This window comes from Gallinula chloropus, assembly GCF_964237585.1.
Source record: "Gallinula chloropus genome assembly, chromosome: Z".
Taxonomy (NCBI): domain Eukaryota; kingdom Metazoa; phylum Chordata; class Aves; order Gruiformes; family Rallidae; genus Gallinula; species Gallinula chloropus.
Window position 1 is genome coordinate 36,043,832 of NC_140089.1, and position 24,460 is coordinate 36,068,291.

At 36.8% G+C, this 24,460-nt stretch overlaps 1 protein-coding gene across 1 annotated transcript in view; it reads left to right on the forward strand.

The window, feature by feature from the left end:
- CNTLN (centlein) overlaps nucleotides 1–24,460 on the forward strand; it is a gene marked incomplete at its 5' end in the record, with an annotated part of 194,879 nt that overhangs the window by 25,933 nt on the left and 144,486 nt on the right. Inside the window, 3 exons of the mRNA XM_084278162.1 lie at nucleotides 6,346–6,430; nucleotides 22,340–22,474; nucleotides 23,063–23,242. Coding sequence (XP_084134288.1) covers nucleotides 6,346–6,430; nucleotides 22,340–22,474; nucleotides 23,063–23,242 — 400 coding nt within the window. The remainder of the gene's footprint in view (nucleotides 1–6,345; nucleotides 6,431–22,339; nucleotides 22,475–23,062; nucleotides 23,243–24,460) is intronic.

The window sequence follows — 24,460 nt, forward strand, 5'->3', positions numbered from 1 at the left end:
CTTTCTTAAACCTCTTAACATTTTACCCTTGTGCAGATTAACAAGGAACAGGGTGATAGAATGGGGAAGTAAACAAGATCTAACAGATTTTTAAAGGCTGTAACTGTTTTGTCACTCTGAGTTTAAGATATAGTGGACTCCCAGTTATTATCATTCAATAAAGTGGACAGAATAATAGAGCGTAAGAGTACAACCTTTCTATCTAAGGTCAAATAATTGTGATTTTCTACAGTTGATGAAAGTTTAATATCCTGTTTCATTAAAAATTCTCAGAACATTGAACATAAGTCAACATTCCATGGAGAAGAAGGTATTATGCAGCTTGCATGTGTGCATATCTGCATATCGGAGCACAAAATATTGACATGATAATTGCAGTCAAGCCTGATTGAACAGTGGCCTCTGGGAATTCAGCTGGTGTTGTACCAACTGGATGGCTGCTCAGGACACAGTTTGAAATGCAAGGTGCAAGTTAGCACTTTATTCAGCACAGGCAGGCATCATTTAAAAATCCTTGGGGGAAACCCTGGTGATGTGCAGATGTTAAAGCAGTCTGTTCTGAAGTGCTGATATTTTGAACACTGTAAGAGACTTGTGTATTTTAGATGAAAAATGTTTGAAAAATTATTAAGGAAAAATGTCACCTTTTTTTTTACTACTCAAACATAAAAATGTTTAGTATTTTATGTACATTGCTTAAAAGAAGAGACCTTTAATCATCTGATGAATTAATCAAGCTAGAGGTACAGGAAAAATTGCATTTCTGTAATGTTGCTTTTCCATTTGGGTACATATCATGGAAAATAGAACTGGCTTTACAAATAATTTGCTAAGGAAATAATTTAATTTTACAGTTTTTTTAATTATAGCTTAGATTATTTTTGTAAAGAAACAATAAGCATACACAATTTTGCTATAGAAAACAACTGCTGTTTTAGGAAAGTGAAAAATGTGTGGTGCCAGTTCAAATTAATTTTTTGCTCCATGCTGTTTAAATCTTGTAAAAGTACTGTATGTAATTATGAAAAGAAAAAAAGTGCATCAATTGTAATTCATCATAAAGTATAAGGATCTTCTAGAATCTGAAATGTAAATAAAGGCTCTGTTAAATGAAAACTATTTAGCTCTGTCTTTTATCTCTTAATAGGTATGTGAAAAGACAATAAGGTTTCTGGTTGGAAGATCAAGACATAGGCTTTGTTTCTGCTAACCACTGACTGTGCAGCTCCGGGGATGTGGCTGTACACAGTAGATTACAATAGTGGTGCCATATTTACAGTAACGATGACAGTGTCTGATCTACAAATTCGTTTTTGCATGTGGGCAATTTGTTCTCTATTTAATACCAACAGGCACTTGTGTAAGTCTGTATAATGGTTGGAAGCTGGAAGACCTGGAGAGATTATAATCAAATTAAATGCTGCATCACGGAAGCTGATGGTTCATAACCTTTCTAGTTCTTCAGCCCTTTAGATTAAAAGAATTACCTTTCTTAAGTGTCAATATTGCTAGAAGTATTTAATTTTTAGTTACATAGGTATGGTGTTAAAATACAACCTTTGTTCTTTTAACCATATATCACAAAGTTTGCACTGTAATCTCAGCTTTCTTAGCTATTTAAGGGCCAAAGGTGTAAATTTTTTTTAAAAGATCCTGCCATTAAGCAAAACTTAAAGGTTACATATTCCATGAAATCTCTAAACAATGAATTCAATTTATTAAAATAATTTTCATTTATTTGAGCTAAAAATTACATCATTATGTACAATTCTAAATTACTTTTACTTAACAAAAGGTTAATTGCTTATACTGATTAAGACCTGTATTAAGATACAAGATGCCCGTTTTTCCAGACTGCTTGTGCTGGAGATTTTAGAAAGCATGGTGTTTTATAAACTTCAGTGTAGGTTTTAAAAAATCTTAAGGTTTTTGTAGTGCGTATTCTGCTTTCATACCTCATTTCTATTTAAATGTTTCCTTAGAGTCTCATGTTTCATTTTTGACAAGACATTAAATTGTGCCAAACCTGAAAAATATTATCCTGTCCTGTTGTGTAAAACCCATAGCATAACACAGGAAAAAAGCATAATCCAAGAAAAATGTTAAATTCAGAATATATCTTTAGTTTCTTCATTTTTGTGGGAAGCTGAATCTCGATAATCTTTGTAGCTAAATACATCTGTGTTAAACATTTAAAATAGGTAGTACTCGTGGGAAAACTGATTGGAGCTTAAAACTTGTACAAATTGACAGCCTCTCTTCACTCCATTTTTCATCCTAAAGAAGTCTGCAAATATTCTTAGCTCACATCATTATTGCTCATCAGTGGTTCTAATTAGCTAAACAGGAGTTTGTCTCAGTCATTGATCATCATCAGCTTCTTGACAGTGCCTGAATTTTTTTCCCCTATAATCCAGTGGACTTTAAAAAATATATTGTAAGTACGTAACAGCTCAATTAATGAAGTTGGTGAAAGATTTTTCTTAATGTTTTTTATCCTTCTAAAGAGGAGGGAATTGCTGCAGATCTTAAGTCTCATTTCAAGGTGCAACAGCAGATCCAAGTATGATTCTTAAGTTCCAGTCAGTCGTGCTACCTTGTGTGTCTGGGGAAGTGTCCAGTAATAGGCATTGGAACTTGATCTATGCCACCAAGGGAGGCTGTTGGTGAAATTCCATATGAGGTTTCAGTTTATGCCTTGGGATTCCAACAACATCCTTTATGTGCTTAAATTCTGATAATTGGGATTTTTTTCTTTAGTTGGGGGAGGTAGATGGTAGAACTAATTTGGGAGGCATTACTACAGCCTGTGCTATCTTGAGAGTCTGAAAGAAAATATCAGAGAGCAAAAAACACTGTGAATTTACTTTTGAGTTTTCCTGTTCATATTGACGATGATATATCTATATCTATAAGCTTCATTCCTTGATGACTTTGTTCGAAGGACTGCTTCACTGAGCATCAGATAAACAGGGAAAATGCAGCATTTACCTAGAAATTCACTTTGAACCATTGGTTAGGTGGTGCCTGTGTTACAAACACATTTTCTTTTTTCTGCACAGTTCTGAACTTTATCATTTAAGCCTCCTTTATGCAGCCTTATCTTAAAGTTGTAGGGCTCCATAAATTCTTGGCTGCCAGTAGTACACCAGAATTAGCTGTGCATACTACTTTTCAGTTCTCCAGAGCAGTTTGTTATTTTGTTTAGTTCTTGGCTGGTTTATTAACTTCCTTGCCATTCTCTCTTTAGATTAATAATAAAAAATCAAACCACAAAATCATACAACTCTAGGGTTCTTTTGAGCCTTGCTTTGGGAAATCTAACTGACCTATCAGGTTTTCAGATCAATTAATCCATTAGAAAACAAGTTTAATTCATTTTCAAGTGATGATTGCATAGTTAAGAGGCTAATTATCTAGTGTTTGTGTTTAATTGTGCCTCATTTTTAAAAAAGGATGACTTTGTGAGAGGAGATAGTGGTTAGAGGTATTGGGAAGGCAGTAACATATTGTAGAAGGTAAATACAGAATGAGTGGTTAGAGCAATGGTTTAAGTAGAAGTAAAAAAAATAGAAATGGCTGAATTAAAATGGAGAGGGAAATACATAGCTGTGGGAAGCAAGAATGGATAGGATGTGTCAGCCAGTGGTTAAGGTCAGGATAGTTTTGAGGGCTGGAGGCAACACTATTCAGTGGTTCATGGTGCTTGGGTGTGTGTGTATTTTATGATTCTTTTTGTGTCTGCATTACTATTCAAAGTACGTCATAGTAAAAACCTGCTTTGTTTTTTGTTTTCTGAAGCTCTTAAAATTTTGGATCAAGTGGTTATGTTTGTGTCTAATCTTAAATTCTGAAGATGTTCAGCTGTAATTAAGACCTCAGGAAACTTGGAGTGCTGTAATACTTACAGTTTAGACATAGATTAATATAGGCTCATCAGTTCCTCAGATGATGGCGTAACATGCTTATGGGAGAGAGATAACTTCTTCCCAAAATATTTGCGTTTTATGTACTGCAACTATTATCATTGAAAAAGGGTAATTGTTGATAGCCATTAAGGACCTCACAGCAAAGTAATTAAGTATGAAGAAGCATTGGTATCTTGATACTGGTGCAGTTCTTGGTTCATTTAAGTTGTGGAATAATTAACAGTACCTATAATGAACAGTATACCTGTTTCAGGAACATGCACAAAAATCGGTGGTAAGTAATACACAAGTAATCTATTCACAGACATTTTTCATTACTTAATACTGATTTTTTAAAGCTGTCTGGTTTAGCACCAGGTTTTATAAGCCTATTGGACAGTTTTACCATTTTTAAAAACCTGACTGAGAATGCAATTTCTGTAAACTAGTTATATATTACAAGCAGGGCAGTTCTGTTTCATTAACAATCATGTATTACGAAACCTGCTTGTTTTCTTTCTTGTGCTTCCTTTTTTTTCTTAAGGTTTTTTTTTCAAAGGACATCATAGTGAAGCTTTGGATAAATCAGATAATTTTGTATTCGCATGGAGCTCTGTAAATGTGGTCTACTTAGATCAGTTTTTGTGGATGTCCATAGAGAATCTATGAAGAAAACAGCTGTATTACGTATTTCACTGCTCATGTCTTTCTAGCAACCTATGGTGACGATTTCTTGATGCATCTGATTGCAGGTGATCAGATGCTTTGAGGTTGGGATCTGATGTGCATTTTTCTGTTATGTCTCTGTCTCAGTTAAAATGTTAAATACCTTTCAGACGTGAAATGTCTTTTGGAATACTTGTTGAATATTCATGGTTTAGCTTTTCTCTGCTCATTACAGCTCCTGAATTATTTCTTGAAGTAGATTTTTTTTTTAATGTCATACAACTACTTAGGATCCTGTATTTTTTTTGTTTCTGCTAGTTAAATGTAATTTAGATGCCTAACTTTTCCAGCAGTTTTTTCCTTAGTTTTCTTCTAGTGCTACGATAAATCAGTGCTGCTGTATTTGCAGTAGGAGAGCACTACTTACAGTTGTGATGCCTTGAGACCTCTGTTTCCAAAAACCTTGCTTTAAATTCCATACAATTTAATTTATTATTTACTCAAGATCAGACTAGATGTGTTAGTAGTCAAAGAACTTTATTTAAAGAAACATGGTATTGGGTGGCCTTCAGGGACAGTGTAATTTGGCCTTCAAAAATCACTGGTAGCAGTAGAATATATAGTAGTGCATAATAGTGGAGAAAAATAAATGCCTACCTAAGATCTATGATCTTTATTGGTCTCTCTTCATCTACTGAAGCCCTTTGTGCACAGATGAATATTCTCATCCACTGCTGATCGAATTCACAGTCTCATGGACACTACTCTTCCCTTCCATCTCTGAAGCATTCCTATTTTGGTAGACCAAAAGTAGTGCAAGTAGGATTCTCTGGCTTTCTAGGGGTGTCTCATATCCAGCCATAACCTGTATGTTAGCTGTATTGTGAGAGATGGGATAATCTGAAAGAGTTTCTGCTTCTCCCTCACCTGTGGTTTAGGGGATGCCTGAAGTCTTTGTCTGTTTCTAGGGAATATGTGCTTCTCAGACCTTCTATTGCAGATACTTGGTAAGAACTGTCTCTTGGGCTAGGAAATCTTTGTGTATCCTTAATATCGCCACATTTGTTTTATTTCTACACAAAACAGAAGCCAATAAGGGCATCAACATTAAAGACTCCATTTAGAAATAGGAAAGCAATGAAAGGAGGTGGTTAGTGACTCAGCAGCTGTTTTTCTACAAAGTGTTGCAGAGGTGATTATAGCCCTGCACTTATTAACCACATAGAGAAGCTCTGCTCGTCCTCATTACCCAAGATTCTGAGCTTGCTTTCCTCCCCCACCCCCTGGTGAAAGTTACAGGTTCTCTCCATATGAAAGGCAGTGAAATACTTTTATGCATGGTGTTCAGAAGTGTTGTTGCAGACAGGGGAATGTCGTGTAGTTGAGAGAAGGACTTCACAAACTCAAGTAGCTTAGTGGTTTTACATTTCCAAGAAGGAAAAAAAAAAACCCAAAACATTTTGGTCAGTCTATGGACAAGCACATTTTCAATATTTGGGAAAGAATGAGACAGATAATTTCAGCTGCTTAAAAATGTATTTTAAGAGCTCCTGCTTCTGTTTCTTTTTGAATAAAGTTGTGTTAGCTGTTTACAGATGTAATTTGCTGTCACTTGCCATATGCTCCCTGATTAATTCTGCAATGCCTGTCAGCTTCAGATAATTTAATTTTCTGTGCTTTAAAATGACATTCATTATCAGGACATGAAAAATTCAAACGATTAACTGCAAATTATGACTAATAAAGTGTCTATTTTTTTGTTTGTTTTCAGAGAAAAGCAGAAAGCTGAAGTCAAGGACAGAAGGTTTTTAGAGATTTTGCAAGCTAAAGACAGCAAAATAGAAACCCTAGAACAGGTTCGTATTATGTTTAAATACAGCAGTTAAGAAAACTTCTATCAGTAACATAAAATTTGTATTTCCTAAGATGTGAAATAGTTTGCTGTTGTGTCTTAAGATGAAAGCTGCAGGTGATTCACAGATGTTAACCTTCCAATAAAGTATTAATTAAACTCTTCTGGGTTGTTCAAACAGTTGACCTTTCACCTAAATAATTCCTATACTTTTAGATGAAACTTCTGAAAATTTTTATCAACTGATTGTCTTATTTTGGCTAGTGGGCTGGCCTATATGTACATTTGAATCTAGAAGGGTGGTGAGTATATTTAGATTTGTAATATGCCTGTGGGTTGGAAAGATTTGACACCCTGATAAATAAAATAATAAAACATTTCTAGAGTAATGAGGACTAAACATGTAGTATCCTAAAAGCAATACAACCGTGTATTTTATTGTAACAGTATTTATTAACTGTTGCCATAAACTGTAAAAGAATACTGACAAATCCAGATTGTCATACAGGTCTTGTACCACGTGTATTCCTTGTTGAACTGTTCACTCAAACCTGAGTACTTTGTGTCAGTAAAAAAACAGAACGAAAAAAGGAAAAAAGAAAAATACATATTGAGCCAAGCCTTTGGTGAAATTGAGGAAATCAGGTCATTTTCTAAAAATCAAAGTAAGTTTTTGAAAAGTGAGCAAAGCTTTTGAAACCTTCCTCAGTATTTGAAATGTTATACCTATGAAATCCAACACCAACAAATACTAAATAAACAATACAAAGAACAATAAACATTGCATCTTCTTTTTCTCTGTTGTCGCAGTTTTGTGTAGCTGGGTTCTGGTGGAGGAGTGGGGTCTACAAAAAGCAGCTAGAATTTCTCTGTAGGCCCTAGAGAGTAAACATTGGCTGATTCCAGGCCAGAGTTGCTGCTGACCAGGGCTGAGCCAATCCGTGATGGTCACAGCACCTCTGGGAATCATATTTAGGAGGGAAAAAAAGCAAGCAGCTGCATTTTGCCACCAGAGAAGTGAGTGAGAAGATGTAACAAGCTGTGCAGACAGGCTGGGGAGGGGGGAAGGGGGCACTCCAGGTGCCAGAGAGAAAGATGCCCCTGCAGCCTGTGGAGAATCCCATGGTGGAGCAGGTGTCCCCCCACAGCCCATGGAAAAGGCCGAGACCCCACCTGCAGCCCCTGAAGAGGTTCCACACTGGATGGAGCAGGTGGAGACATAGAGGAGATGCTGTGACCTGCATTTAAGCAAGTCCCTGCCAGTACTTGCAGCCCATGGGAGAGAGGCAGAGTCACAGAGATGAGAGAGAGAGTTTGGTGAGGGGAGGCTTGTGACCCCATGGAGGACTGGAACTGAGAGACACTGTGATTTGTTACTGCCTGCCATAGCAGTGACCCACGTCGGGGCATTTGGTGAAGAGCTGGAGCCCTGTGGGAAAGGACTTCCGTTGGAGAAGTTCGTGGAGGACTGTCTTCTGTGGGTGGGACCCCACCGTGCAGCAGGGGGAGGGTGTGGAATGAATGTGCCCTCCCAGCCAAGAAGGAAACCAACTTGTGAGGAACTGACTGAAACCCCCATTCCTCCAGTCCCTGCCCCTCGCTGTGCCACAGTGAGGGGGAAGAAGGGAGCAAAATCATGACTGAAGTGAAGTCTGCTAAGAAGGGAGGGGTGGGGGGAAGGTGCTTTAAGATCTGGTCACGCATCTCATTATCCGACTCTGGTGTCACTCTGTGTATGTGTAGTGTAATAAATGAGAGAGTTTTCTGTCCTTTATTCTGTGTAGAGTCTGTTTTGCCCATGATGCTAATTGCAGAATGATCTCTCCCTGCCCTTATCTCGACTTCTAAGCCTCTCAATATATTTTTTCTCCCCTGTCCAAATGAAAAGGGGAGTGACAGTGATTTTGGCGTGCGCCTGGTCTCCAGCCAGGCCTAAACCACCACATCTGTAAATCTCAAATCACTATCTGCTAAAGACTGAGGAGAATGTACTTTTCCATATTATTAGGAAGGTTAATAAGAACAAAGTCATAATCAGACCAATATGGAGAGAGAGAAGAAGAATTAGAAATACTTCACAGATAATAAAGCTGACAGCAAAAACACAGACAGAGGTCAAGGGTATGATTTCAGACGTCTAAATTGTGGAGTTGATGCAGGTAGAAGGCTGACCATTACATAATTTGTCATAGCATCACAGAATCATTGAGGTTGGAGGTCATCTGGTTCACCACCCATGCTGAAGCAGGGTCACCTAAAGTCAATTGCCCAGGACCGTGTCCAGATAGCTAAGGATGGGGACTCCACAACCTCCATGGGCAACTGTGCCAGTGCTCAGTCACTCTCGCAGTAAAAAAGTGTTTACTAATGTTCAGGATGAACCTCCTGTGTTTCACTTTGTACCCATTGCCTCTGGTCCCATCACTGGGACTGGAGAACACTGAAAAGAGCCTGGATCCATCTTTTTTGTATTTTCCCTTCAGGAAATATATATCTATATATATTGAGTAGTTTCTTCCCAAGTCTTGTCTTTATTTAGCTGAAAAGTCCCCAGTCTCTCAGCCTGTTCTTACAGGAGAGACAGTCCAGTACCTAAACCCGTCTTCATGATGCTTCACTAGACTCCTTAGAGTAGCTCTGTATCTCTTTTGTACTGTGGGACCCAGAAATGGACATAGTACTCCAGGTGTGGCCTCACCAGTGCTGAGGAGAGAGCAAGGATCACCTCCCTCAACCTACTGGAAGGACTTTGCTCAATGCATCCCAGGAAATCATTTGCCATCTTTGTTGCAATGGTCCTTTGCTGGCTCATGGTCAACCTGTTGTCTGCCAGGACCCACCTGTCCTTTTCTACAAAGCTGCTTTCCAGATGGACAACCACCAGCATGTCTTGGTGCAATGGACCACAGCATACAAGCATGCATGGGGTTGTTCCTCCCTGGGTGCAGGACTTTTAATTTCCCATTTTTGAATTGCATGAGGCTTCTTTCAGCCCATTTCTGAGGCCTGTTCAGCTGTTGAATGGTAGGACCTCTGGTATACCAACCACTGGAATACCAACCACTCGTCCCAATTTTGTGTCACTGGCAAACTTGCTGAGGGTTCACTCAGATTCATCATGTAGATAATTAGTGATTTTCCTTGCATTTCTAATAGCCTTTACTGGGTCTTGCTTGAATTGAGGTAGATTATGTAACCAGTAGTGTAAACTCATGTTTCCAGAGCTTACCTACTTCAGAATAAATGTGATACACCTGCTACCTGATGAGAAACACTGCTGAAATGGTAGAATCATAGAATTGTCTTGGTTACCAGGGACCTCTCAGATCAAGTCCTGCCATCTCACTAACCTGACAGAACCACTACTAAGCCATGTCCCTCAGCACCACATCTAACGTCTTTCAAGTACCTCTGGGAACAGAGACACCACCACTTCCCTGAGCAGCCTGTTTCAATGTCTAACAACTCCCTTTTGTGAAGAACTTTTTCCTAACAGCCCATCTGAACCTCCCCTGGCGTAACTTAAGGCCATTTCCTCTTGTCCTGTCACTTGTCACTAGGGAGAAAACATCAGCCCTCACCTCTCTACAACCTCCCTTCAAGTGTTTTTGTTTTTTTTTTAATTTCAGCAGTGAGGAGTTTCTGTGTGTTGTCGTATCCTCATCGTGGCCGCAGGTGTAGTTTGTAATGTGTCTAGTGCAGACATGCATGCACATCATTTTTATAAACCAGCAATGTGTACTTATTCCTGCATTTCTACCCTGCCTTAAGCTGAAAGAGAAACACTGGTGTAAGAAGATCTTAAGAATTACGGTGTAGCAATGTGCTTTTTTTAGAAAGGCTTCATGCTGTGGCATTTTCTGAAAGTGTAGTGTGAATCTCCTTGAAATTGTTTTCTGTGCTTTCAGTTCAGTATCAGAAGCTGAAATTGAAATTGATCAAAAATCTGGAATTAATAGTGTGATGCAGTTACCATCTTGAAGTGGAGAGAAGCTGAAAATACAACTGGAATCAAGGAAAGGTGGCAGCCAGGAAAGGAGGACTTGGCAACAGTATAGGAGGAATTAACAGATGAGGGGGACAGAAGCTGCTCTTTTGATGATCCTTACAACTTTAATCATGTTGTAAATGCCCTTTCGGACAGCTTCCCTTGGAGTATCTTTGACTTGACAAGGGGTTGTGAAGGGCACCATGTGGTGCCAATGGCCAGTGCTGTATATAAAAGCCACATATGAAGGTGGTGTCATTCTCATCACTTCCTCAGCCATTGGCTGGGATGCCACAGGCCTGAAACAAGATGGGGTTCTTTCTGAGGTTTTGGAGTGGTTTTGGTGGTTTGGTAATCAAGACTGGAGCTAGTATAGTGAGCAGCGTAGTATGGTGTGTTCTGGATTTGTTTTTCTTTGTTCATCTAAGCAATAAAAGATATTATCTGTGTAATTCACATGCAAAATCTGTGAGTTTTAACAGCAATGACAATGAACGTTCTTTTCTGCAAAGCACAGACAGAAAGACTTCGAGCCTACTTATTGCAGTGTAGCAGTCTGGTACGTTTAGAATGGTGAGATTATCCAGTCCACTTCTGTTGTTTTTCCCTCCACTTCATGCATCATACTGAGATACTGGTTGCAACAATGCAATTTGTCATAGGGTATTTATTTACTAGAAATTTCTGAGCCCATCAAACAGCTGATTGTATGACTCCATGCTGACAAAGGGAAAAAAGGCAAATAAATGATGTATTTCATAATTGGACGTGTATGTAAGCTGATAATGCAGCCAGAAACAACAAAACCCTAAAAGCAGAGCATGAGATAATCTTTTTTCTCTTGTATTCTGCTTAGACTTTGTCTGACATGCTTGAGTCCTTTTAAAATAACTGTAAATAAGAAAGCAGATTTTCTACACCTTAGATACATATAGGTATATAATACTGAGAGCTAAATTAGTTTTATTTGCAATTATATGTTTCAACCATTTGAAGGGTTTCTATTTTAATAGTTATTACTGAAAATCAACTAAAATAAAGTAAGAATAATAAAAAAATTAATAATTTTTCTATGACTGTGAAGTCTTTGATCACCTTTGTATAACCCAATCAGGAAAAAAGTTCTTGAATATTCACGAGAATGGGACTCGTGGCCTTAAGGGTAAAAATCAGTGTGAATCACAGTTTTGCAAAACTTCTGTCTGATATCTTTGGAAAAGAGTGCATGCATTGCAATTCTATGTAGTTTATTATGACTTCAGTCTGTTGTTTTTTTGGAAAGCTTCATGATTTTGTAAGCTTTGGTTTTAGATAAATTAATTTTTTTCTTGCCATTATTTTATTGCATAGGTGCATATTGTGTTAAAACACCAAGTATAAACTAATGTGGAGCATTTCAAAATGTGCCGTTCAAATTAGTATTTATTAAAGCATAGACAAGGTTTTTTCATCTATTATTGCACATAAACAGTAAAAAAACGGTTTTGAATTTTCCATTTTATTTTTCCTCTTGTACCTTCTTTCTTTAAATTGTTGTCTTTGTATTTGGTTGCTGTGTAACTTTTGGTCTTGATAGTCACAGCTGTGCCTCATCTGGCATATACATATTTATTCTAAATGCTGTGTGGTAAAAATCTTACTCCTTCGAGATTGGTGGCTGGATTGTTATACTGATCTTATTACTGTCATTTTTGTTTTACACTGTGGTTTAAGTACAATAATCCGGTATCCTTGCCAAAGATACATAATTTCTCAGTGTGTTTCACAGAAAAGAGTTTCTAACTGCCTCCTTTTAAGTGGATAACTTGCTATCCTATAATTTTATTCTTCTGAAAGCTTACTGCTACACATACTATTTTTCATCCTCCCTTTTCGTTGGAAATATTTCCTACCTGATGTATTTAATTTACAGTACATGTGTATATCTCAAATAGATTACTGGTGCTTCCCCCCCCCCCCCCCTTCTTTTAAAATATGGTGAGGTTTTTTGAAGAATGTGTTAATTTTAAAAAAATTAAACATTTTAGTGGACAATGTGGGAACAGGAAACTCAATCTTCTGCCATCCATACAGTAGATAAATTAAAATATCTTTACCTATTTTCCTTAGATGATGATATTAAAGACATGTAAAAGTAGCAGTAAGCCTTTTCTGTCTTCTATAACATTGTTAATTAATTAGGTTTCACTTCTGATCTGGAGGAACTAAAGCTAATCTTTTTGTCCTAGACCTTGTAACGTTTCAAAACCTTATCAGCTGATTATACTCCAGAGGGGTTAAAATAGTACTAGCTTGCCTCATTATCTACACTTGAAAATCTTCAGCTTGCTGTGCAAATCTATATTAAAGCCCCTTTAATGGGTCCAATTGAAAGAAGCATAATTCTACCTTCAAGCATTAATTAACACTAATAAATTTTTCTTAACTTTTGTACCTTCACCTGATTGTATTTTTCTTTGTAATAAAACTCTGTTATTAAATTAAGACAAATGTATACACACATTATTGCCATCTAAACACTTTATTTCCAGTAGCATATAACCTTGATTATTCACGTGTAATGAGGGACATGAGGATAATTTCAGTAATAGGGAGTTTGGATGAATGTGTCAGTAGTGATGAGATTATGCGAAGTTTATAAACTAATTGCATAAAAAGTTTCTCCAGTGAATGAGATTTATAGATATTGCAAGCAAAGAGTATCAGATGACAAACCTTTTTTTTTTCTTTAAAAAGATCATTTTACAGAAGTTGTATCTTGGAGAAGGGATCAGCCTTCAGTGGTGAAACCTGCCTGTTTTATGTAGCCCCTTTGAACTGCATTAGGGAATTATCATATGTCTTTGTGCCTTCCTGCTTGCCGTCTTCTAGTTAGTGTTCTCATAAAATTAAGGGGAAGAAATCTTGTTAAGTAGCTGGTCTGAGTGAGAAAGATGGGGAGGAAAATGTATTTATTATTCAAATTGTTGAAAGTTGCTGATCCTGGTTTATTGATAGAAGACTACCTGAGGTAGGTGGTGTGATGACTATGGCTAATACCTGTGGGCTTGTTTGTCTGAAGAAATTAATAAGCTGTAAATTACAGTGTACCTTTACAGCTCATTAGTACTTTTGTGTGAATTCCCAATAGGAATGCTTTCTCTGCAAGTTGAAAATGTATTTTTTTGAGGTAGCTTACTCCATTTTGAGTGAAGAGTTTTCCTACTTAATCTGCAAACAAGCATCTAAACTGGATGTTCGTATAGCTGAACTGTAAATCTGTGTTTCATCTTTTCATTAATCTGCCTGGCTAGCCAAGCCTGAAGTTGACTAAAACTTCAGGATCTTTGCTAGGCAGCCTTCGTGTTCTCTGTGGCGCTTCTACAAAAATAGCCAGAAATAATAGCTGGACTGTGAAGAAATACAGTGGTTCTTGTCCTCTACTCATTCCACTTGTTTGAAATGCTCAATTCTTATGTTAGCGGAGTTCAACATTAAAGCCTGGAGAGGAGGAGATCATAAAGATAGATCTCATTCATCTTTGGTTGAAGTGGGGTCCAATTTGGGAAATTTCATGCTTAATCCAGGTAAGAATAGTTATTGTGTAGCCAGTTAGGGTTACAATAGAATTGCCTTTTCTTTTTCCTCAAGATAAAAATGGTTTCTAAAGCTGTTGGAAAGTGTTTTTACTGTAGAAGAAACTAACTTCTTTCTTACCTGTGTTCAGTATATTATGTCGTTGCTACAGTGACAGAGGTTCTTTATTTAATTGTAAGGTCAGTATAGTTTAAAGAGGGTGAAGCTGGATTTTATGCTCCTTTTAAGGATGATGAGGAATCATTTCATATATCATGGCTTCTTACTTGAATACAGGCAGATTTCTTCAAGTTCAAGAACTGTTGTTCCTTAAGGACCAGGTAGCTGAAAGAAGCATGCAGTGTCCTTTGAGGTTAGGCTCTGCCCTTACGAATCTGCTGACCACACTTAGGAAGGAGCTTGTCAGAAAAGTTGATCATAGCAACAGCTGTTCTTTATTTACTACACCTGATCTGGCAGCATTGATGTATGTGAGTGTAATGAAATATTGCTGTGTCAGGAGTAGATGCTAATAGGTGGTGTTTCCTGCAGATCTGACATAGTCATGCAGGCTTCCAGAGACAGAGGCTAACTCGCTCTGAGGTCTTTGTGTAGGCCTTGCTGATGGGGAAAGCGCACAGAAAATATTACCCAGTTCCACCAAGATTGCTCTCTTTGATTAAGAGAAAAGCTCATTTTAGCAGATTATTGGTTTTGATTTGGATTTCGGAGAGAAATTAGTGGTAAGAAGACACTTTGGATTTTTTGCTGCCTGACTAGAGGGCTGGGCTACTGCTTTCCATGGTTTCACAGACAGTCCTGTGCTACACATTTTAGAAAATACAGTCTGTCCTGATGCAGAGTCACTGGACAAAACAGTAAAGGGGGTTTATTTTAGAGCAGCTGATGGTTAAGGTGACGTTAGAACTGTGGCAAGACTGTCCGTGTATATTGTCAGTGTTCACTGTAGTTGTGAGACCTGTCGTATTCCTGTTAGAGGAAAACGCTCATCTGTAAATCTAGCAGATGCATTACTGCAATCCATGCTATATTGGGAGGGGTGTTAGGTTTATTATGAAGCTACAGCTTTGCTTTTCTGGCAGTGTTGTCTCATTCCCAAATTAGGGGTTCCCCGTTTCAGAGATGGCACATGTGCCAGAAATGGTATTTGGCTCCCTTGCAGTGCAAAAATAGAGCTGCTGGCAGTACTTGTACTACACCTGTGCAGCAGAAGGGATGTAAGGATACAAAGAGTTGTAGGATAAGAAATTAAAAAATAGTAGAGCTTTGTTTTTAGTGGATGAGAGAAGGAATGTGCCAGAGCGTAGTTGCAAGGAGCAGCTTGAGTGAAATGAAATGGTGCATATCACAAAAATGTTTTGTCAGGGCTGTGACCTACTTAGCAGATTGTTGCCCAGAGATGGTTCCTTTGCAACTAGTGAAAGTGAGGTGTGAGGTTTGCAAAACTGACTGATACACCATATAAAGTCACAGTTTATTTCTATCACATGTTCAAATAGTAAGAAATTCTGTCAAGTGATTAAATTAAGATAGCAAATTTTGCTGAAGTCACCAAATTAATCACATCAGACAAGTCCAAAGAGGGCAATAGGGAACATGGTGTCTGTAATAGATTACAACAATGTTTGACCCTTCCTTAATCTATGGGTCAAGTGAGAAGTCAGGAGCAAGACTGACTAGTATTACAGAGGTAAGTACATACTCTCTACCTGCAGAGTCAAGTCAGATGTTCATATTTCTGGTCTGCTTCTCTGTAGAACCATTTTACTTGATCCTTTTAAAAAACAGCTTTAAAGAATCTTAATTTTCTTCCCCCCCCCTTGCACAAGACTTGCTCGTTTTCTCTAGCACATGAATAGTAGTGCACACATTTGAATGGATAATGTTTTAAGTGGTTTTCTTTGTATACATATTTGTTAGTGTTTTATTTCATGTCACTATTGATAGAAATAGGTGTTCAAAATTTCTCAATTTTGGGAGTGGATTTGCAGATGCCTGCATGCAACTTCATACTTCTTTTTCTCAGAAACAGTTTTTTAAATTGTCTAATCTCAGGAAAGCATGGGGCAGGATATGAAAGAAGAAATAAACTTCTGGTGATATGAAAATCAAGTGAACTCCCCCACTTCAATTCCCCTCTCTTTGTAGTTTATTTTGTGGGGTTTTAAAAAGTTATTTGAGACTGTTATAGTGTAGGGGCAGATATGAAAAGTAGGAATTAGTAATGCAGTACTTAAACATAATACTGTTGCACAAGTTACATTTTAATCCATTGTATGTCAGTCGCTATTTTTTCCTGGTTTTGCTCTTGTCCTTAGCAGTCAAGCTGTAAGTTGAGTAGTTAACTGAGTACAGGAGTCCTTTGGAAGGTACTGTAGAATCAGGTGGCACTGTTGGCACTTTACTTTTGGAGCAGTATTGATTTAAAAATAACTTGTATTTTATATTGTAATTAGCCTGTGTCATTTTAACTATGAAAGGACATGATACAGACTGCAAAATGCAGCAGATGACTTCTATAACATATGGTTACCTTTTCATGAATTATTTGCATAGGACTTCTGTTCATCCTACATCTGAAAATAATTAAAGATTCTAATGAATAGTCATGAGATGAAAGAGATTGGATTTCTTTGTTCATTTTTTCTTTTGTGTTTTTATTTGGGAGTACTATATGAGAACATAACTGGGAATATTATTTGTTAAACGCATGTATGAGTGTTTAAGTTTAGAACCATGAGGTTTAACAATGTCAAAAAAATCTAAAGAGAAATTTGAGAAAGCTAAATCAAGGAAATCTGTAAAAGGCTCTTAGCACATTTTTAGTGGTGACTACTTACTGCTCAATTCCTACTAGGAAAAAAAAAGGAAGCTATCAGGGAGGAGAGAGAATTAGGAGTGTGGTGAGACAGCCTCAACTACTTGGTGAGGGGAAAAAAGATGCGATGAAAGGGAGAGAATAAATATGTAAATCTTGAATTAGAAATTTTGAAGAAAAGTAGTTTTTTACAGTATTTATTTTCATATTTAATTTGTAATAAAAAATTTCATTAATAAATTCTGTTTCTGCTTAAGATGTCAGGATTTCATTTAAAATAACTGCTTGAGGGGAAAATACTTTTAATCAGTTCTAGTTATTTTGTTTGTGTGCTGTGGGTTTTCTTATGTGATATATTAGAAGTCTACTACTCTACAATGAAAACTTCTAATAAATGATGTAGTGAAGAAAGCACAGAACATGACATTTATTTGTTATCCTGATCTCTTTAGGATACAAATTGAATGCATGTACCTTCATTGCAGTCGTAGATGGACACTTTTAATGTAGAGGTGCAGAGATTTGAGGTTTTTTCAGGAGGGTGCTTCAGCAGCCAGTGACAGAAACAAGGTGCGTTGCTGCATTTCTGTATCGTTAGCAGCAGCAATGACAGATATATGTGCCAGCTTTGCATTTCTGCCAGAATAATTTTTAGGGTTATTTTGATAAGCTATCAGTAGATATTTGAGTTAACTTCTTGACGTGAAATGCTCTTATGTACAGTTGATGAACCTGTACAGAGGCAGGTGCACAATACTGCTTCAGAGATGCAGTCTGATCAAATTTCAAACTGCAGCACTTTGAGTGTTGGGGTTCCCCCCTTTTTCCCCTGCCAAAATGTAAAAAAAAAATGAGAATACTGCATTTAATGCAGTAATACTATGTACAGCTGTTGTTCCATAGTCCTTATTTTATGCTTTTCATGTAACAGATTATAAATTCTTTCACTAAAGGCTATAGAAGTTCAGTGATGATGTCTGCAACATCAAATGGTCTGTAACTCCTGCTAGTCTAATTTTAATTCCTGTGCTTTTTTGGAAACAGACTCCAACCAGTGAAGAGTTAGTTTTTGTTGACACTTTTACTGTCTCCATCCAGTAGGATACTATCTAAATCCACACTGGATAAAAAACTTTTTTGTATATTAGATATAGATATTAAATGTTGACAGATAATTATATCATCCTGTCACCATGAAAAGACTGTGAGGTGTTTAGAGCTAAGACAAAAAAGAACTATATTCTCCCTTCAGTTTTGGTCTGTAGTTTCCACAGCTCATTTTCTTCGTATGACTTAGTATGTGATTTTGCTTCGTCTGCACATTGATATGAAGATACTAAAAAAAAGAAGTTTTTGCTAGCAAACAGTATGATATGGGGGAGAGGAAGTATTGTGTTGTAGCTAAAGAGATGCCATGGGAAAGGATAAAAATGAATTCTGTAATGACAGTCCTCTTAAACATCAAAAGACCTGCTCCACCAGGTCACAGCATTTCTTTCTTTGTATGTACTGTTGCCTGGAGCATTCTGGGCTCCAGCTGTATGCAAGGGATACCCTTTGATTCTTCTCAGCTAAACAAAAAGATTCCTTTGGTTTTCATTAGGGCAAATTCGCTTCTAGAATACAATTTTCTTTCTTGTATTTGGAAGTTTGTCTATGGAGAAACCTTTGGAATTGTACTCTAGTTGTTTCAGTTGTATCAGTTTCTTATAATTCTTGAGCGTCAAGCTGTCAAGACTCCACTGAATGTTGTTTTTGTGCTGTTGTATTCAAACAAGAGTAACTGCAGTCAATGAAAAATCTAAGCTGAGATTGTTCTTACGTAGCATTAACCTTTTTTGTTGTCTAAACAAACTAGTAGATACTGTGGGAAAAGAGGAATTCCTCATGACAAGATTTCACCAGATAAAACTACTCAAAATAATTTCATATTGAAGGTTGCCCGTGCATTAATCAGGTATGTGTTTTTATTGCTGTTTCACTTGCCTACCCGAGTAGGGTAGTCTTCTAGGAATATTGCTTGTATTCTCCACTGTAAGAAATCTGCCTTTATTCTTTTCCTCCTATTATACAAAGTAATTCATAGGTAGAGGAAGAAAACTGCAAAAAGATCTGCACAGGCAGACAATAATTTACTTAATTGTCTGTATCTCAGAAATTCTTCTTTATGACCCTTATTCCTACCCAGTCACGGCTCCTGAGTAATACTTCTGTTGGGTTTTTTTCTCCTTCTTTATAATTTGAACTGAGCAGATATGAGTGTAGAAGTTCAATTCACTTAGTAGAAAAGAGCATACAAAGTGGTGCCCAACAAAAATGCTTTGAAACATATCAGGGTTTTTCCATGCAGGAATAACTTGTTTAAATAATGTTATACTACTGCTGCAGTAGATGACTTTATAGACTACTCAGGTGAGATTGCTGATTAGTGATTGATATGGTGTATTTGCCTTTTGATTGATTTAAAGTCTTAAGTGGGTCAGTTGTGGGGATAAGTAATTACTGTGTGAGCCTGATTCAGGATAATCTGTCTGATTATCTTGCAAAATATGCAAAGTATGTAGCTTAAATTTGAGTTTAAAATTTCATCTCAGCAATATGAAACAAACATTTGAAATAGCTAGTTGCACTTTTGCACCTTCACGTCTCTATTCATCCTCCAAATTGCAGGAAAACATCCCATTCCAAACAGGACCCAAAGATCTTTGATTTCACTTCACAAATACGCATATGCATAACAGTTTCAGCACAGTGTCTAATGAAACTTAGTAGTAACACAGTGTAGCCTGTGTACTTAAAAATCAGATGCCTTAAAGAGTTGGAGCTGCATTTTGAGATTTTTGTGGGAGCGTGTGCTTTTGAATTTTTAACTATGTTGGAGACGATAGGCTCTTTCAGATAGGTAGAATGTCTAAGGGTGTTCTTCAGATATAGATTTTTGTCTTGATAAATGTTAAACAAGTAGTAATGGGCTGGAAGGAAAGCTCAAAGGAGATGCTTATTCAAATACTGTGAGGACCTGGAGGGTGGGAGGGAGGCGAACAAAATAACTGATGCTTTCTGTGGTAATGTGGATTTGTACCTTTTCACAGATGTAACTAAATCATCTCTTCCAGCAACAATTTGTTCCTGTAACTGTAATAATGTATCTCAAGAGCAAATATTTTGCTTTTTGAGTAGTGAAAACAGAGCTGGGTGTCTGTTAGGTTCAAAATAATGAGAGTTGAGTCCTTCCTTTAGAAGCAGGTTCTTCATTTGATTATCCAGTCCTTAATGTCTCCTGACAACAAACTAGGCTGAGGAGGTTTATGCACTGGGCTATGTCTCTGAGAAAAACAAAAAATTCATAAAAATTTCTGAATCTGAAATTCAGGTTTAGTTTTTCTTTGGAGGAAATAGAAGAATGATTATGAAACTATGATCTTGGGCAAACTTTGACTATAGTCTCTTCAGAGTGCCATTGCTGTAGAATGAATCTCTGTAGGGGGGTTACAAAAAACCAACCAAAGTATGCAATAGGTGGGTGGGGTTTTTTTGGGTTATTTTGGTTGGTTGGTTGGTTTGTTTTGGGCTTTGGTTTTGGTTTGGTTTTTTTTTCTTCCTTTGGTCTGTTTGGTTAGAATTGATGACATTTGAGACAAAAATCCAGGATAAGAGAATATGAGGTTTTTGTCTTTTCTCTCACTTTGCTCTTAAGGTTTATTCTTGCATTCACATTTTTAAAGACCACTGTTAGAAAGTACATTACTTTGCATATTCTTTTAATGCTACTGTGGCTGCTCTGAACTATGAGGTACAACAGAGAGTTTTTTTGTTGTTGTTGATAAAGTGAAATTTTTACTGTGGAAAAAAATATCCTTCATACCTTCCTACACTATTTACTAAATGTTATCTGCTCATTGTTTGTTTTCAGTATTCACTATACAAGTTTGCTGGATTAAATTACCATTCTCATATGCTGAACCTGTTGCAGAGTTTGCTTTTGTTTGGACCTATTTTCTACTTTTTAGTATGGCATGGTGGTTTATTGGTTTGATTTTTTTTTCTTTATTTTGTAAGAAATGTCATATTTGTTAACAGTGCACTCAGAAAAATAAAATAAATTTACTAAATGCAATCTACAGGAAAGATATATAGTTGGTGGTAGAAGAAGAAATAAGACAAATATTTGCAAGGAAGGTGAGAATGTGATGTGTGGGAAAAGTGAAGAGGTCTATGTAAGAGAGGCAGACATTGGAGATTGGAGAAAAGCTACAACAGAGGTATCTTAAATAGTAAAAAATGAAACAAACAATGAGAAAAAGATATAGTCCCCACAAAGAAATAAAGTAATATATATTACTAACACTTCTGCTTGCTACATAAATGTGCAGTGAAATTAATCTTGAAATATATTTTTTATATGTCTTGCTGTCACACTGGCTCACTAGTGGTTTAAGTAATAATTCATAAAGAATTATTTTTACCAACCTTAGTCTTATCATTAGATGTGTAAAATTAATGGTTTTTATATGATAAAAAATGTGATGGTAATTATATTCTGGTAATACTGAAAAGGTAGCTTGTTGACTCTTAAGCTACTTGTCAAATGTTAATGCAGCAGAAAGAGCAGAGAAGTTTTACTTCGTGCTCTCTAATAGATTCTTTATGCATAGTAGGGAGAAGAGTGTGCATATATTGAGGAGAAGCTGGCCTTCAAGGAGCTAACCAAACTCCCAGAATTGCCCCAGCCTTCCCGTGGTTCCCGCTTTGTGAACAGTTTCCCTGTGTGGTGTGGGTGCTCTGGATGCCAACACACTGGTGCTGTTCAGCATGCGGAGCTAACCCTGTCTGCCCCTGCACAGCTTGCTTTGTATGCAGGACTGATGCCTGCAATACCTCTGTTTCCTCTTGCGAGTTATTTTGAGTTCAGTGGTGACTTTTTTTTGGCCCTGATTGTTAGTTCTAAGTTTAAAATCAATGGTTGTTGGGTATGACTTCAAATGTTTTGTTTTACATGTTATTTCCTCAGCACTTTTTCATTCTTCATGTCTGACATACATGTGAACCAGATTTAACAATTTGGAGGTTGAAAGCCCTCACGTATCAGTAGTACTGTATAATAATCTGAAGGTATATCCTCTTGTTCATAGCTTCTAATGATTCTGAACACATTTTATTTAGCCTGTATATTAGATGAAAACAATGGCATTTTTGTCCTGAGATTAAAGTTTCATCCAATTCTTACTACAATTACATAACCAGGAATACAACTTCTGCAAATGACTGTCTCTGTCCAAGCTTGATTGAATAATTCCCATTCAGTTCTGCATTTATGGGCTCTTTTGTTAAGTAGCAGCAAGATGCTCAGTTCCTCGTTTACGTTACTGTGTCATATATTCATACTACTGAAAGGAAAATAATGCTATACAACTACATATATTAGATGGTTACATTTCATAGGTCTAAAACACACAGGTCTAAAATCCAGTACATGTATGTTCTTTTACAAGTGCTTTTTGTCTATTAACAGATTTTTTTCCTTTAAATAGAGACTCATAGGACAGCAGCAGGAGATAAACAACTTAATACAAGGGAGAAATGCTGCGGATGAGGAAAATATCTGTTTGAAGAATGAATTCAGTAACTTGAACCAGAAATTTAAAGATAAAAGCCAAGAACTTAAGGTATATTGACTTGTACATAGTTTCATAGGACTGTAGCTTTGAAGTAGTTCTTTAAGCAGTGTCAGCCTTTGTGGCACGGAAAGTGACAAGCTTGGAGAAAAAATTGCCTTAGGCCTTGCTATACCTTACCGTTTTCTCACATACCAACTCTGAGGAAGATGCTTTAAAGCCAAGAATCCAAGCTTTATAACTTTCAGATAAATAGTTAATGATGGAAATGGAGCAAAGAAAGTAGGAGTGTGAAGATGTGGCTTCTTGTAATTAGATTCTGATGGGACTGGCATTATTAATTGATAAAGCCGAGGTCTGGGAGGATATGTCTGTGTGGGTCTCAAAAATAGCTGGGGACAGCATCAAAGGCAGCTTGATCAATTAATGGGCTCTTTGCAAATGTGTACTCATCAAAGCTGTCATCCAGCTAAAAAATATGACCCTTCCACCTGCATGAAAGAGGCCAATAAAAGTACACAGGTGACCTTGGCCATCAAATATAGAAGAAGCTGCTGTGAGGGTAAAACTGCACAGTTTATATTTGCTGATTAGTTCTCACTTTTTTTGTTTATCGGCCCTTGTGGTACTGTTCTACAGGACACTGAGGAGTGTGCACAGAAGAAGGAAGAGCAAAACAGACTGGTTATAAAAAAGCTGGAGGAGGAAAATAAGGGATTAAATACATGCTGTACTGACCTGCTAAATGACCTGGAGAAACTGAGGAAGCAGGAGGCACAATGGAAAACAGAAAAATCCGGCAGTGATGCCAGAATAAAGGTATGAAGTGGAATGGACTCCTGGATGTTATTTCAGAAATCACTTATTTGCACTACAAGTTATTTTCTTTAAATAACAAGTTATATATTCAAATATACCAGTGGGGACTTGCATTCATTTACATTCCTTCACATAAGACCCACAGCTTTTTAAAAATTGATGTTGCAAAGCAGGAATCTGACTTCAAATAGTCGTCTTAAAATGTAATCATTAAAAAATAAAATATACTGCATTTTAAGATAAAATATATATATGTGAAATAATAAAAGCTCAGAAGCATTATCATTGACAATTTTTTCTCAATGTATAATCTTTTTTTTTTAATTGTAGTAGACTTAATGTTTTTCATTTTGGGAGAACGCTGGAAAACTTCAACTGCAGTTCCTAATAAATTCTGTCCTAACCTCCAGAGGGCACCACTCTGCGAGAGGCCTTAGTACTGCATATAATACATTTAAGTTATTTTCGCTGTTTATGATAAAATGAAAATGGAAATAAATAAATAAATTTTACAGAATGTTGTATCTTTTATTTAAATGACAATTTGTCTTGTTTGTTGGTGAAAATTGGCAGCTTCTTTTTAAATTCTTGTAAGAAATAAGCCTCAAGCCTGGTATCAAGTGTTTGATGGCTGTTTATATGCAAACACCTATTTCATAGATTCATTTTACATTGCTAATGAACGCTTGCAATGCCGTGCTCTTTTACACTATCAAACCACATAACTGGTATATTCAGTGAAGCAACTATCTAATCAGTGTCTTGCCCAGAAACATCTTGCCCATCTCCACTAGCAATTAATTAGTACCGGTGTCACTTCTGATTGTTGTGCTGATAGAAATGTGTTTGTAAACAGCTCAGTTCATATCTGTTAACGTGGAAAGAAAAAGTCCTGCAAATTGAGGTCTTTGGAGTGAATGTGATGAAAATAATGTAGGATTCCAGGACAACAAATGGTTTGTTGATACTTGGGGAAGAAAATCTAGTGTGTATTAAAATAATTTAATAATTTTCAAGTTGTCATGTGTCATGCTTGTAATATTGCATAAATTAATATAAGCCATTTTTACCCACATGGTTTTGATTGGTGTAGAAATAATTTTCACTGGCAGTTGTGTGAACACAGCTGTTACAGATTTTCCAAAATAGCCAAAGGGATAGTCCCTCTCATTACATCATGCTCAGTATCTATGGGGAGCTGCCTAGGAAGGAAGAATC